This window comes from Halichondria panicea, chromosome 1, assembly GCF_963675165.1.
Source record: "Halichondria panicea chromosome 1, odHalPani1.1, whole genome shotgun sequence".
Taxonomy (NCBI): Eukaryota; Metazoa; Porifera; class Demospongiae; order Suberitida; family Halichondriidae; genus Halichondria; species Halichondria panicea.
Genome location: NC_087377.1, coordinates 3,542,559 through 3,557,937, shown reverse-complemented (window position 1 = coordinate 3,557,937; position 15,379 = coordinate 3,542,559). Strand labels below are relative to the sequence as shown.

Sequence of the window (15,379 nt, the reverse complement as noted above, 5' to 3'; positions counted from 1 at the left end):
ACAACTTGTTCGCCTAATCGTTATAAAAGCAAAAACTCGGCCTGGGATCGAGGCTAGTATAGTCTATGTATTGTTAGCTCAGTCTACTTGGTACACACAGCACATGTTAGTTCTTTCTGTGGGTCATAAGGTCCACAAGGTAGGCCATTGCAGGTAGCCTCTACATGGTAGAATACTGCACCGTCTGTATTTGGTGCGCTTCCTGGTATTCTGTCAGGAGATTGGTCAACACACTCGTACATGGTTCGATGGTGGTTATTAGCAAAATAAGTTGACATCAGATAGCCCGTGTATTCACGAGTCCAAGATGTTGGGCATTCCACTCGAGCTGGCAGCATCAGCAGCGACACTCTTGTAGATGCATAGCAAACAGCACAAGGGACATTGTGATCGTGTGAGCCAAGTGGTCCACCATGGATACGATTGGTACTCAGTTCCATATAGATAGGGCTTGTATACCTTGCACACCAGCTTGAAAAGCTCCATATTGAGGGTTATGCGGCATACATAGATAGTTCGCTCCACCTCCAACATGTGCATACCAACCCCCAGCGGCTATTCCGTGATAGAGCAGCAATGTTCCTGACACAGAGGGACAAGATGTCTTCCCTCACCTTATATAAGTGACCCCTCCACCGGCGGGTCCTTGTTCTCCCCTGTCCCCTTTTAGTCCCTGTATCCCTAGCTCTCCCTTTTCCCCCAGCATCCCTGGCTCCCCAATCTCTCCCATTAATTCCTGGGATTCCTGGCATACACTGAGGGTCATCTCTACCACAGAGTATCTGGATATGGACATTGGGAGTAATCTCTGTGTTGTTGGGCTTGACTGCTTCAACAGGGGAAGCTGCATTGATCAAATTACAACAAATTATTGCATGTATAATTATTATAAGAAGTTGGCCACTAGTAAAATATATATATAGCATTGTTTAATCAGTAGAAATTGCTTTGCTTTGCATGCATGTCCTTTACCTTGGATCACAGTGAGGCACTCTAAAAGTATGCAGATTGATATTGCTTTGGCTGATGCTTTCATTTTTCTTCCTTTTGGAGGGTTTTTCTGGATGGTCGAATGCCTGGAATCCTTGGTTCATGCATTTTATACTAAATTCTCGTTGTTGTTCAGATGTAAATTCAAATCTCTAGAAACCACTATATACTACGTACTTCTTGTTGACAACTGGTTTAAGGTTAAAGGTTCAATTTAAAAACCACTAATACTACATAGATCTACTAGGTTTAAAGTTGTTGCTCAGATGTAAATGCAAATCTCTAGAAACCGTGCAAAATAGTTATACTTCTTGTTGACAACTGCATTAAGGTTAAAGGTTCAGGTGTATATATGCAAATCTCAAATTTTAAAAACGAGTACTTCTTGTTAACAACTGGTCAGACTTCGAGGCAATTTTCTATAACCACTAGATACTGACATACAACAAGTGCATGTACAGCTAGCTAACAGATAGACATATCTGTGAATACCATTTTCATATCACCACGTTAGCTATCGACATAATTATAGTTGCATTGCATGGGTACTTTTTTTGAGCTGGCAGCATTTATGATAATTATACACTCTTTGTATGTAGAGGCATAACAAACGGCACATGCATGCAGTGGCCATGCAGTTGGCCTCCACCCGTCCGATATACTCAGACAGTAATACATTTACCTCGTCTATATTGGCTTCTGATTAGAACAAGGTGAGAAAAAGCCGAGTTTATGATCACTGTATAATTATTGTGTGCACAGGTTTGGTCGCTGGAGAGGAGAGGTTAAAGATGCACTGAACAAACGGACACTTTAATTATATCACTTAGAGTACAGTTGTTGTGTAATAATTGTTTGTGATGCAACTTTGTAGCTATTTCATAATAGCTGTATTAAGTGGTTTGCATACATCAACGATTGCTGTCAGGCCCAATTAAACTCTTGAATACTGAGTGTGTGAACGAGGCACAGTTGTCATGGTTCAATTAAGTAGCATTATTATCGAAACTTCTCTGTATTAATATTATTTTACGTGCCTATTTTGGACAACTAACATTATATAATGTTCTAAAAATGTCCCTGAGGTAATACTTCTTCGTACTCATGGCTTGGCTCAGTGTTCTCATCCCCCATTGCTACTACCGTGGTGACGATGGTGGTGGTGTGTTCATTGTGTCTTGGTATCCGTGTCTGCTCATAAGCAATGTTCTTATTGAGCACTGGAGCATGAGCTTCGTTAGGCTGCTCAATTCCTGGCAATGTTGATGATAAATCCACTCTTCCATCTGATACAACAACATCATCTAAATTAATAGTAAATACAATAAACAAAATTGTCAACAGTTTACCATTGTGGTTCCTTAGTTTTTGTTTCACTATGACAACAGCTGTTAAAATGGCGATGAATAAGAGTAGGAGTAGAACTACCACAGCAGTCACACCTGAAGACACTGTATAACATAATTATAGGGTATAAATAGCCAATCATACGACAGTTAAGCCTGCTTAGCATATTTTATTACTCACCTGCTATTGTATAAATAGAGGGTGGTTGAATATACTCAGGAAGAGATGACGATGGTGAGATGTCAGTAATCGTATCGTTAACTGTGAAGAGAGTGGTACTACATAACTATAATAGATAATGCTTGGTACACAGACCATTTACCTTGCGAAGGAGGTCCGAATAGTTCATTGGAGGTTCCATTGAGACTGCCCTCCATATTACTTCTTGGTGTCACTGTAAACACTAACTGGTCTTGATCACTGGTAGAGAAAGTGTAGTTAGTGCGGATGATATCACATGATGACTCCACCAGTTGTCCTCCAGGGAACTGTACACATCCACACAATACTGTATGTCTGGCTCAGCCGTGGTGAGGTTAAAAGAGAAGGGGGCATCCCATGCGAGAGTCACTGAAGTTTGAGGTCACCATGTCCAGTGTCAGTCCAGTAACAGAACCCAATGGACCTGAAATGTTATAATGTAAAGCTATTATAATGATACTGTATTAAGGATACCTTGTACTAACAACAAAGCATCACATGTTTGCACAATCTGCGCATCTCCTCCCACATCAAGCACAGCCCTACACTGCACCACAGTGTTGTTGTACTTGCGTGTGGCTGGGATGGCCAGTATTGCTGGAGTATCACCAGACGGTAGGGTACGAGTTACATCAGGTGGAAACGCATCATCAGCTGGGTACATTCCATTGACCCCCCATCTGTGACTCAGGGCACCAGGGTACAAACACTCAAATATTGCCTCCAGGCCTTCAGCTTGTATCACTGATAATGGCTGAATTGTGAAGTTCTGAGACTGTGCTGTATTTGAGTGCATGTGGTTGAAATCAATTAGCCAGCTCAAATTGACTCAATTTAGCAAAGTCACATTCTTACCATCTTGTATACATCCGAACACAGTGGTCCCATTGAGAGCTCCATCTACATTGCTCCTAGGTGTCACTGTGAACATATACGAATAGGGGTTGCTAGGGGAATAGGTGTAGCGTTCCTCAATAATATCACACTCAGAGTGTAGTAGAACACCAGTGGCACTATTGTACACATCCACACAATACTGTATGTCTGGTTCAGCTGTGGTGAGGTTAAGAGAGAAGGGGGCATCCCAGGTGATTGTGATGTTGGTGCTTGATGGCTGAGCATGGAGGTTGGAGACAGCTGAAAGAAGACCTGAGAGGAACAGGGTACAAAACAAGCTATTTAATGTTTGTGACTACCTTGTACTTGCAAGGTAGCATTTACTGATAATTTAGATATTAACCCTCGTCCGTCTCTAACCAAGGCCTCACACTGCACAACAGTGTTGTTGTACTGTGCTGTGGCTGGGATTGTCAGTGTTGCTGGGGTATCACCAGACGGTGGGATAACAGTCACATCAGATGGATAGTTATCGTCAGTAGGAAACTCTCCATTGAGCCCCCAATTGTGAGTTAGTGCTCCAGGATACCGACACCCAAACATTGCATCTATCCCCTGGGCTTGTACCACTGACACTGGTTGTACTATGAACTGAGCTGCAAATAGTATCATGCATATAGAAACACAATCCACTGACTCATCACTGACCAACCTTGTATAGATGCAAGAGCTGTTGAAAGAAAGAACCATCTCAGTTCCATCTCTTTTAGTGCTTTCATAGATCTAGTAAAGCATGCACATTTGTGGCGCATTAAAGATCTACTTGTTTAGTTAAGGATCTTTAATCTGTTATATAGACATTAGAATCAGTAAGACATTCAGTGAGCACAAATTAATTATTATGTCTGCGTGAATAATGATCGATTACGTAGTGCAGAAAAAATATATCAGATTATTAATAATTATGGTAAAATCTAGTTGTGCTATAATTATCACTTACACGCACATGCATAAAGTGCTTATACATTGTACATCTACTTGAAAAGCAATTAGTACACTGTGATAATAATTTTATGCAATTTGAAACTTATTGATGAGAATTTCATGACTCTTTGAATATTTAGAGCAATATTTCTTCGTATTCATGACTTGGCTCAATATTCTCCATTGCTATTGCCGTGGTGACAATGGTGGTGGTGTGTTTATTGTGTCTTGGTATCTGTGTCTGCTCATAGGCAATGTTCTTATTGAGCACTGGAACATAAGCTTCGTTAGGCTGCTCAATTCCTGGCAATGTTGATGACAAATCCACTCTTCCATCTGATACAACAACATCACCTAAATTAATAAAAACAATAAAAAATTAACATAAACATTTATACCTTTGTGATTCCTTTGTTTTCGTTTCACTGTGACAATAGCGGTTAAAATGGCGATGACTAAGAGTAGGAGTAGAACAACCACAGCAGTCACACCTGAAGACACTGCATGCAGTATAGATATAATGTGCCGTGACTTAGCCTATTTCATTACCCACCTGCTATTGTAATAAACTGTGGTTGAGCAGACTCATTAGTAGGAAGTGGTGTGCCGACAGTGATCGTGCCGTTACCTGTGAGGAGAGGGGGTGGGAAAGATTAAGTATCATGTGGCTATTTGGTACACAGACAGTTATAATTACCGTGCAAAAGAGGTCCGGCTAGTTCATTGGGGGTTCCATTGAGACTACTGCCCTCCACATTGCTTCTTGGTGTCACTGTAAATACTATCTGGTCTTGATCACTGATAGAGAAAGTGTAGTTAGTGTCGATGATGTCACATGTTGACTCCACCAGTTGTCTTCCAGGGAAACTGTGCACATCCACACAATACTGTATGTCTAGCTCAGCTGTGGTGAGGTCTAGAGAGAAAGGAGCATCCCAGGTGAGAGTCACTGAAGTAGAGGTCACCATTTCCAGTCTCAGTCCAGTAATAGAAGCCAATGGACCTGAAGTGTTATAATGTAAAGCTATTATGATAGCTATATTAAGGATACCTTGTACTAACAACAGAGCATCACATGTTTGCACAAACTGCGCATCTCCTCCCACATCAAGCACAGCCCTACACTGCACCATAGTGTTGTTGTACTGGCCTGTGGATGGAATGACCAGTCTTGCTGGAGTATCACCAGACGGTAGGGTACGAGTTACATCAGGTGGAAACGCATCATCAGCTGGGTACATTCCATTGATCCCCCAACTGTGACTCAGGGCACCAGGGTACAAACACTCAAACATTGCCTTCAGGCCTTCAGCTTGTATCAATGATACTGGCCGCACTGGGAATTTCTGAAACCGTGCTGTGTTAGATTGTGATATCATTTAGCCACTCACACATTTCAATAAGTCTACTTACCAATGCTTCCATTGAGAGCTCCGTCAAGATTACTCTTAGGTGTCACTAACAACGCATATGTCGAGCAGGGGTTGCTAAGGGAATAGGTGTAGTGTTCCTCAATAATACCACACTCAGAGTGTAGTAGAACACCAGTGGCACTATCGTACACATCCACACAATACTGTATGTCTGGTTCAGCTGTGGTGAGGTTAAGAGAGAAGGGAGCATCCCAGGCGATTGTGATGTTAGTGCTTGATGACTGAACACGGAGATTGGAGACAGCTGAAAGAGGACCTGAGAGGAACAGGGTACAAAACAAGCTATTTAATATTGGTTATGACTACCTTGTACTTGCAAGGTAGCATTTTCTGATAATTCAGATATGATCCCTCGTCCGTCTCTAACGAATACCTCACACTGCACCACAGTGTTGTTGTGCTGTGCTGTAGCTGGGATGGCCAGTGTTGCTGGGGTATCACCAGACGGTGGGGTAACAGTCACATCTGGTGGGTAGTTATCGTAAGCAGGAAACTCTCCATTGATCTCCCAATTGTGATTTTGTGCTCCAAGATACCGACACTCAAACACTGCATCTATCCCCTGGGCTTGTACCACTGACACTGGTTGTACTGTGAACTGAGCTGCATACGTAATTATAGCATATAATTTATGCACTGACTCCTCACAGACAAACCTTGTATAGATCTAGATGCCACAAGAGTTGTTGAAAGAATGAGCCATCTCAGATCCATAATTATTGCTTTAGTGGCAATCAAGAGAGTATTAACCCCGTAAAAATGTAGAGATGTAAAGATCATTAACTAAACATGTATCATTCCAGATATAAATTATAGTAAATTGACTATCAGTGTGTACCATAATAAATTATATAGCGGATTATTTTCGTATGGTGGATATTTAGGCATTAGACTCTGAATAAGAAATAATGCAATAGCTTCTACATGTGTACATCGCTATATTCTGAGCTGTACGAATAGAACACAGAAATTAATGGAAATTCATACGAAAGTTTGCACTAATGAAAAATTACGTTTATACCCGCTCTATTTATTATATTAGTAGAGCCGCCAGCAAGGGGGACATGGACAATAATAAGTCTAGAAGACAAAACAAAGCTAAAAGTTCAGCAGCTACCCATCTATTAATAGTGTCACCAAACTACTAAATTAACAGTTTATTTAATGGTCTTATATCTCTCATAGTCGAGATCCCCTTCCTTCTCCTCACGATCAGACTCTAGTCCCACGGCTTGTTCTTCGAGGCCCTCGTGGGGTATTGGCTTCATGTCCAGGCTAGTGCCAACATTGGTGAGGTCTCCTCCATTCTTGGGTTGTCCTGATCGATGCTTCACACAACAACTACAAGGAAAGAATCATTATTATGAGAGAGTGGTAAAAGTTATGCATTGAGATGGCATGCATGGTTTTACTACTATGACTATAGATATTGAGTTTTTGCTATTTAATATGATCCATGCACTTATTATAATAAAACAGCAGCCTCACCATGTGATAATAATCAGAATAACGGCCAGTATTAAGATTAGTCCAAGAACAACTCCCACCGCTATACCAATGATCTGGTTAGTTGTCAGAATGGTGGTTGACTCTGTAGGCAGCTGTACACTAGCCACATTAAAGCCTAGGGCTGCGTACTCGTCACGGTGATCCTATAGGGGAAGGAGGTTCAAATCCACCCACACATAATTATATCGTAGCAAGGAAAGACTCTCACCAGTACAGCCGTTGCCAAGGCACTGCCGCTGAGGATGCCACCACCCAAACGAGCATACAAGCTGAAGCTGACTCTAGAATTTCCAGTGCTAGTGATGCCAGCAATGTAGAGGTTGTCAGCGGTGAGAGTGTTCCTCCTGAGACAAGAGTGTGTGCGCATGTGTGTGTGTGTGTATGCATGTGTGTGGGAGGGGGGGCAGGCTATCAGTGAGTCACATAATTAATGCAACTTTGTGTATTATTCTCTTGTGATTTTATTCTTTGTCGTTAATACAGTTGCTGTATGAATTAATTCACCTCGCTCTTGCCTGAGGGTCCGGGAATACTACGAGACACTCATTTTCCTCACAGTATCCATTGACAGCATCTGCTGTGGCTTCTCTGAAGCGCCTCTGATTCTCAGGAGTAAACTGGAGGAAAAGGACTCACTGACAATACAAAATATTAATTTGTGTAGTTATTACCGTGGAAGGAGTAAATCCGTTGATCTCCACGACAACGGCATTAGGAATAGCATCAGTAGGAATAGTGTCAGTGTCATCAGGTACAGTCGTCACTGGTGGTGCAGCAGTGGTGGTTAGCACGTTCTCTGTGTGTGTGTGTTGTATATAGGTAACTGAAACTAGCTTCTGGCCCGGCATGAATGTATGATGTAGTATGACAGCGTGCATATACGGTGTGATAATGTGATTTACGACAAAATATTATGTCATCTGAGCTCTTACTGTATATATATACTGATTTTAAAAATTAAGTTGAATCCGATATGACACTCCTATCATTCTGATATAGTCTATTAGGATTGGCTTACCAGCTTCACACACTCCCTCCACTAGTAGTGTACCAGCCGGACACTCACAACTGTAGTTACCCTCAACATTCACACAGAACATGGAGGGTCCACAAAGGTCAGGGGCAAATATGTCCAGAGCTGCCACCAAACACTCGTTGATATCTGTAAAGGAAAGAGATTTATATTGAGCCATAATTACATCACTCATACATAATTTATTATGGGTACTGTATAGCATCGTACTTGTATATATACATAGAAACTGTTGTTGCACAACACCCCCTCACCGGTACATCTCCCCCCAGGCAACAGCTGGTATCCCTCACGACACGAGCATTCGTAACCTCTCTCCAAGTCAGTGCAGATCTGCTCACATGGATTCTCCTGACACTCGTTGATATCTGTGAAGGGTGGTGAGGGAAACTCTTATTCATGTGCAACACAGTGGGAGCCTCATATATAAAATACCATTCCAAAATATAGGTCTGTACAATAATGGCTTCGATTTATAATTATTACTATACATCCCATTAAAGACAACATCTGTTCCCAAAGCACAAAGTTGTTTTTCGACAGCTTTACTAAACTTACTTGTGCAATTCATCCCATTGGACGCCAGTTCGTAACCAGGGAGACAGCCGCATGTTTCCACTCCGGATAATCTCACACATGATTGGACACAGCTGTTACTAGCATCACACATCGCTATTGGGTCAACTGCATGTATAAATAAATGTAGAGGGTAAAATAAATTTGCAAAGATAAATAAGAGGTTTATGATAGCAGTACATGGTCATAATATAATACCTTGGCATGTTTTGTTGTCAGTGTTGATGGTGTACCCTTCATTACAGCTGCAATCAAACCCTCCAATAGTGTTGGTGTAGACTTGATGACAACCACCATTGAGCAAAGAGCACTCGTCAATATCTGAAGGAAGCAAGGGGATAAAATTAGTGTTTTCCATAGCAATCATAGATTTGCATGGCCATGGGGCCCGAAAGTAATTGCAAATTAAAAGAGCTACTATACATAAATGCTATTTCAATGCAACCCTGAAAATGGACATATAATTATAAAATTAAAGGTCGCTTTCGAAATAACTCATCCACTTACCTATACATTGTGTTTGACTAACGAGCTCGTAACCAGGGTAACAGGTACACTCGAAGCTTCCCGGTTGGTTGACACACAGTTGAGCACAACCATGGATACCATTACACTCGTCGATATCTGAGGAGATCAATGCATTACAAGGAATTACAATTAGGTCACGATAATTAAATACATAGTTTTATGGCGACTCGTAAGAAACTGTATAATTATATACTCTCAAAAGCCAACCATGCACACACTGAGCATGCACATAGCTATATACTACATATAGAAATTGCCAGGGTGTGCATGCTAATCAGAACATACAATGTAGCTCTACTACATAACTATATATAACAATTTCCTGGAGGGTGATAGCTTACCAGCGCACTTTGACCCGTCTCCAAGATACCCTGGAGGGCATGGACCACACATTGCCCCCACTCCTGGAGCAGGGACGTCCACACAATCCACACTCATGAAACAGTCAAAGTTGGCACAGCCGTCAACGTCAGCCTCACAGAAGTCACCCTCCCAACCTGAAGAGTGCCGTACATGCATGACCTGGCTTGCTATAGATACAGATCTATATAGCTATTGTAACAAGTTGCACCATACCTTGAGGGCATACACAGTTGGAGACGACAGTATTAGCACTCTGATCCACCACTCCCTCCAGCGTGCAGTTGCCATTATTCTCACAAGCACAGATCATAATCTATGGGTAAATGCAAAAACATACGGAACCTCATTGCAGCAATAACTCAAAATAATTATGGTCTAACACTCTTGTTGCTGCAAGCCACAAACCTGCACTTCCAGAGTTGACCCAGCATCCAGCTCATCAGTGGCCAAAAACACGAGAGAAATATCGGCAATCGCATTAAGTTCCAACCTGAAGGTGAACTCCATTGTATAGTCACCCTTAGGAGTAGGCAGTAGAGTGGCCCCAGCTGGCAGTCCATCCACCAGTGTAACGTTGATACTGCCCTTGTCATCAGTCACATTGAACACCAGTACAGCCTCTTCCCCCAGCGTAACATAGAGGCTCACAGGGCCGTAGATGAGAGGAGGGAAGTTGGCTGTAGGTAAAGGTTACGATTGCAATGTAGCAGTAAGTAAGTGGTTGCTGTAATTTACACATGACTGTATAATTATACTGACAAAACTTAACTTTAATCTCAAGCAGGTACGTAAATTAAGGTGTTAGTGTACAGAGCAGCAGTAAGACTTAGTATAGTTGCGTACTTAAGTACATAATCATGCACATGATCTCTAGACAATCAGCTATCTATAATAATTATGCTTTAAATTAATACGTATGCTTTAAGCTACTTATACAACAAATCGATACACATTGAATGAAATGTAGCCAGGTATAATAACAGGTTAAGCTGCACAAATGACAAGCTTTACACGAGGCTAGAGATGATGTGACAGCACTAAATCCTTTAGAACACACCTAGCCAAAATCACGTGTTTTAATGTTTCACTCGGATAAAACTCTTAATCTCGGCTACGCGAACACTTATACCCACGAATTATATTGCATGTATGCTGCAAAAAGGCTGCTATTTTGCAAAAACCTTTCTTAGTTATGATTACATAATCTCTAGCCAACTTCAGCTTATCTAAAAGTAGTCATAATTATTAACTTAATATTATAACTTGAGTTTTCAAGTTACTTATACAAATAAATCGAGTTAATGAAATGGATAGCCATGCAGGTAAAAACTTGCCTAACAGATCAGGCTGTACAAATGACAAGTTGTACACAAAGCTAGAGATCACGTGACAGCACTAGAACCCATGCACCTAGCCAAAATCACATGTTTTAATACCAGATCACTCGGATAAAACACTTAATCTCGGCTATACGCGAACATTTATACCCAATATCGCATGCATGCATGCTGCAAACAAAAAAGATCAACTAACGGTTATTCCACAAAAGTTTACCCACTATACGGTAGTTAAGATTACCCAATGGAACATAATTTTAACGTACATGCTTGCTTCTCATCTTCATCAATAATGGAAATCATTGTCACGGTTTCAAGGCCGATATTGATATCCCCTGTTTCTATAGAGTCAAAAATACACTCGACATTATCTCCACACATTTTAAGCACTTCTGCTGACGCATTGGCTACCACTTCATCCAGGTAGGGTGGATCGTGGTCAAGGACAGCAAAGTCTGCAGCAGTCATGCCATCAGGATAAGTAAAGAGAGACTCCGAAGCATCCACTTGCCCTGTGAACACAAACAATTATAATCACACATAATTATTATACTATGGAAACAGTATAGCTACAGCTCAATAATTATATAGCTCACATGACAGTCCTACTTGATGTAGTATCCGAAAGGAAAATTCGCTAATAGGCACCATTGTTCCGTTTCGGAATACGACATCATCAGTGACATTACCGTTGTAGTTCCCAACCATTCCTGCATAGAAAATAAACTCTTAATCAATGACCTACTGTATTTTCGCCAAATTGAATGTGCATACCTAACATTAATACCACCATACAAAATTACCCACTACACTGTAACAGAAAGAGCTCTCAGCTAGTATGTACTCTGTTCACACAAAACACAGCTATGAATGTTATGTACCTCTAGTTAGTCCACGGAAGGCATCAGGGATGATAACTGTGAAGGTGAGCATGCTCGAGAGATTCACCATTAATCCCATTCCATTCGGGAACGTGGCCAGAATGGAATTGGAACTGCTTCGAGATACAGAATAGAGGTCAGTGGATATAGAAGAGCTGACGTTGACCAGCTGGTCCGTTACATCTTCTCCACTGATTAGGATCTCAAGCTGTCTAGACGCATTCAGGCGTATCTGTTTGAGGGAAAACCATTGTGTAATAGAATTCACACATAATAAGTCAATTCAATCAATTAAATTCCCCTCACATACTTCAACAGGAGTGTCCCTGCTCATAGCGAAAGCAAAACCACCTAATTCAGTAGCCAGAGAATCTGTGATTGGTTGCATACGAGCTTGCACCCAGAATGTGGTGTCATCAGTCTCCAACTCCAGTAGAATGTACTCTCCCCAACCGTTAAATGTGAACTTAGCTCCATCAAGGTTGGTGAGATGAGGATCACCCGTACAGAAGGCTGTGTGTGTGTGTGTGTGTGTATGTGTGTGTGTGTGTGTGAGTGTGGTGTGTGTGTGTGTGTGTGTGTGTGTGTGTGTGTGTGTGTGTGTGTGTGCGCAGACAATTACATGATTATAGAATAGATAACTCCGCACTTTACTTAGCTGAACAGGTGGATATTTGTATAAACTAGTAAACATTTCTAGCAGGTGAATTTAACTGCCAACACTCCACTAATATACTAGTAATTATAGACTCTCAGCAATCTCACAACAGACGAAAATACTAATAGTACACAAATCGGGAAGAATTAGTAGGTATGGTAACACTGGCAAGTAGAGAACATTCTAGACTTAGCTAGTAAGAGAATAACAACTCAGGACATAATCATACACCTCTAATAAAGCTAAAGGTTATTATACTTCCTATACATAATTATGTTCTATTACCAAATAATTATGCATGGTACTTAACAATTACTGATTTCATCACACTAGAATTACTAATAGTACACAGATCGGGGAAGAATAGGTGTGGCTTAGTGGTTAGGTAGCTCTCCTATAAGATCAGATGATAGAAAAGGCATGGGTTCGATTCCCTCATCACAATGTAATAAGTTAATAATAAATCAAGTTGGGGCGTCGCCCGGTTGAAGGACACATTATATATACAGGTAACTGCATATTTAGCTAAATAGCTATATATAGCTATGTAGCTGTACTTGCCATTAACTGTTTCTATAGATCTCTACTTTACAACAAACAATTCTTCAACTAGCACTCACTTCTTCTTGGTGGGGAATACGTGTCGCAGGTCACTGGAGGTCGTCTAGTCCTGTACAGTGTGTCAGCTTCACCTCCTATGCTGCATTTGTGACGCAAGTTGAAATCATTATCAAGAAACTCTCTTGGGAATAAGCTAGGACTATACGCCACCACTCCACTGATACCACTGACATTGTTGAGAGCTCCACTGTTCCGTCTGTAATAAAAAGAAAATTAATCAGAAGTAGCTAACGAGTACCCCGTCATGTGACCCTCTTACCCATAGCAACAGAGAATGGTGTTTGTCTGTGAGAATGATGGAGTCACACAGAACTGGCCAGCATACACAGTGTCCAATGTCAACTCAAACATATCAATGAAACGAAAGGCAAAGTCTCTTGATGCTTGAGCCGAGTTGCAAGGGCATCCATCTTTTAGTGTGGTTCCATCAATGATGTCACTATACAAGGTATCGTTGTTGATAGTGCTTGTACATTCTGCACGTGCCAATTGCGTGGTATCTTTAGACCGGCCGACAAAATAAACCTCGTTATGATAACGTGATCCTCTAGCAAGGCTAGAACATGCAATCATCTCGCTCATGGGAAGGTTTGAAAGACGATGATCGTGGAAGGAAGGTAATTCTTTGCTATCACTACCAAAAAATGAGGCCGGATTGATGTTGTAGCCGATGGTAGAATAGTCACCATCCTGCGACTGACCCCATTGCAGATCATCACAGATATACGTGTACACAGCAAACGTTACTACACCATCAGTTATGATAATGGCTTCAAACGAATTCTGAAATATAAAAAAAGAAATTAATCAATGTTGATTAGTACTCCATTAGCAATTGAAGGAAATCTTCTCTTAATAAAGGACATGCACCTTCTACAAAAACTATAACTGATCACAACCTTTAATTCACTTATTCTGAGGCTCGAAACATTTTCGCTATTCAAGGATGAATTCTTGATGCTAGTTATGGGCACCCAATGTTATAGGCCATCTACTATCACACACAACAATTCTTAATGAACTCTAGCTGATGCTATAATTATATAGGCCCTCTACTATCATATAGTAATACACCCTCATGCATGCACACAGCACTCACTCTTCCCCTGTCTGTTGCAGTGTGAGGATACGGAGGAACACCCCTCCAGGAGGCTACTAGCATCCAGGTAGGTTCAAATAGTTCAGCATCGATGTATTTTGAAATGAAGGAGCTCACATTATGCATAAAATCAGGATCCCCGGTAGCACCACCGTACACTCTGTATGTTACGCTAGACACAGGGTCTCGGCCATCGTGGTCATTCCAGAATGGAACGAGCAAATTTGATTGGCTGATTCTGGTATCGGATGTAGGGAATTGTTCTTGTGCTGTACCAAGTAAGAGAGGTGGAGTGCCAACAGTCAGCATGCCATTCGTGCAGACCTGCAGGGAAAAAGTACGTCCATTCAGCAAAACTATAATAGTCATTGTATACGTGAGCATGTGTGCATGTGCGTTTGGACAAATTAAGTTAATCAGACATTATTTTCAACTCACATGAACGTATTGGTGTGCTGAAGCTCCAAAGGGAATACCAGTACTTGAGTAAATCCGCTGTGAACATCCATCATCACTATCAAACAATTCCACAGCATCATCAGGAAAGATGGGAGGAAAGAAGTCGACGCCCTCCACAAGAGCTGAAGGGAGAGATAGGATGAGCATTTCAGCTTATAGATAAGCTCACTCTATAATTATAATTCATGAGTCTGGCTGGGTCAAGTGTTGCACACAGCTAGTGCTAGTTTATGATTAGGACTGATTTTATATACAAACTCTATAATAGGTAGCTATATAGAGTTGCACATGCACTTACCTTCAGTGACAACGATAATCTTTACACTGTCACCACCATAGATACACGAAACACTTCCAAAGAAATCTCCCAGAATATTCAGAGTGATACCATTCTCGAGTGTAGTGACTATAAAATCTTTACAACTAACATCTGACTTGAATTCTATTTCTTTTTTTGACTTCGGGAGGTAAATTTTCCAGAACAACATCCCAGCAATGGTCTCAAGATCCATTCGTGTAGGAT

General features: G+C 41.2%; 4 protein-coding genes across 4 annotated transcripts; all 4 read right to left on the bottom strand.

The window, feature by feature from the left end:
* Nucleotides 1-2,007: 2,007 nt before the first annotated feature.
* LOC135342608 (uncharacterized) lies at nucleotides 2,008-3,978 on the bottom strand. Its single transcript, XM_064539392.1, has 7 exons — nucleotides 3,779-3,978; nucleotides 3,394-3,713; nucleotides 3,013-3,318; nucleotides 2,660-2,962; nucleotides 2,518-2,598; nucleotides 2,340-2,441; nucleotides 2,008-2,294 (listed from the first exon to the last, which is right to left on the bottom strand). Exons 1-4 carry the CDS (start codon nucleotides 3,976-3,978, stop codon nucleotides 2,874-2,876), a joined length of 915 nt encoding a protein of 304 aa, XP_064395462.1. The 3' UTR covers nucleotides 2,008-2,294; nucleotides 2,340-2,441; nucleotides 2,518-2,598; nucleotides 2,660-2,873.
* A 573-nt stretch (nucleotides 3,979-4,551) lies between these two features.
* LOC135336801 (uncharacterized) lies at nucleotides 4,552-5,710 on the bottom strand. Its single transcript, XM_064532671.1, has 4 exons — nucleotides 5,411-5,710; nucleotides 5,057-5,362; nucleotides 4,913-4,987; nucleotides 4,552-4,859 (listed from the first exon to the last, which is right to left on the bottom strand). Exons 1-4 carry the CDS (start codon nucleotides 5,652-5,654, stop codon nucleotides 4,714-4,716), a joined length of 771 nt encoding a protein of 256 aa, XP_064388741.1. The 5' UTR covers nucleotides 5,655-5,710; the 3' UTR covers nucleotides 4,552-4,713.
* A 54-nt stretch (nucleotides 5,711-5,764) lies between these two features.
* On the bottom strand, nucleotides 5,765-6,506 carry LOC135352408 (uncharacterized). Its single transcript, XM_064551591.1, has 3 exons — nucleotides 6,449-6,506; nucleotides 6,099-6,395; nucleotides 5,765-6,048 (listed from the first exon to the last, which is right to left on the bottom strand). Exons 1-3 carry the CDS (start codon nucleotides 6,504-6,506, stop codon nucleotides 5,765-5,767), a joined length of 639 nt encoding a protein of 212 aa, XP_064407661.1.
* Nucleotides 6,507-6,934: 428 nt separating this feature from the next.
* LOC135334551 (mucin-like protein) lies at nucleotides 6,935-15,368 on the bottom strand. Its single transcript, XM_064529779.1, has 22 exons — nucleotides 15,155-15,368; nucleotides 14,836-14,978; nucleotides 14,398-14,721; nucleotides 13,558-14,081; nucleotides 13,298-13,494; nucleotides 12,330-12,532; nucleotides 12,020-12,251; nucleotides 11,735-11,848; nucleotides 11,405-11,650; nucleotides 10,207-10,478; nucleotides 10,015-10,114; nucleotides 9,780-9,935; nucleotides 9,418-9,534; nucleotides 9,109-9,231; nucleotides 8,893-9,018; nucleotides 8,589-8,702; nucleotides 8,320-8,463; nucleotides 7,973-8,097; nucleotides 7,806-7,918; nucleotides 7,510-7,645; nucleotides 7,281-7,444; nucleotides 6,935-7,133 (listed from the first exon to the last, which is right to left on the bottom strand). Exons 1-22 carry the CDS (start codon nucleotides 15,366-15,368, stop codon nucleotides 6,950-6,952), a joined length of 4,071 nt encoding a protein of 1,356 aa, XP_064385849.1. The 3' UTR covers nucleotides 6,935-6,949.
* Between the last annotated feature and the right edge of the window lie 11 nt (nucleotides 15,369-15,379).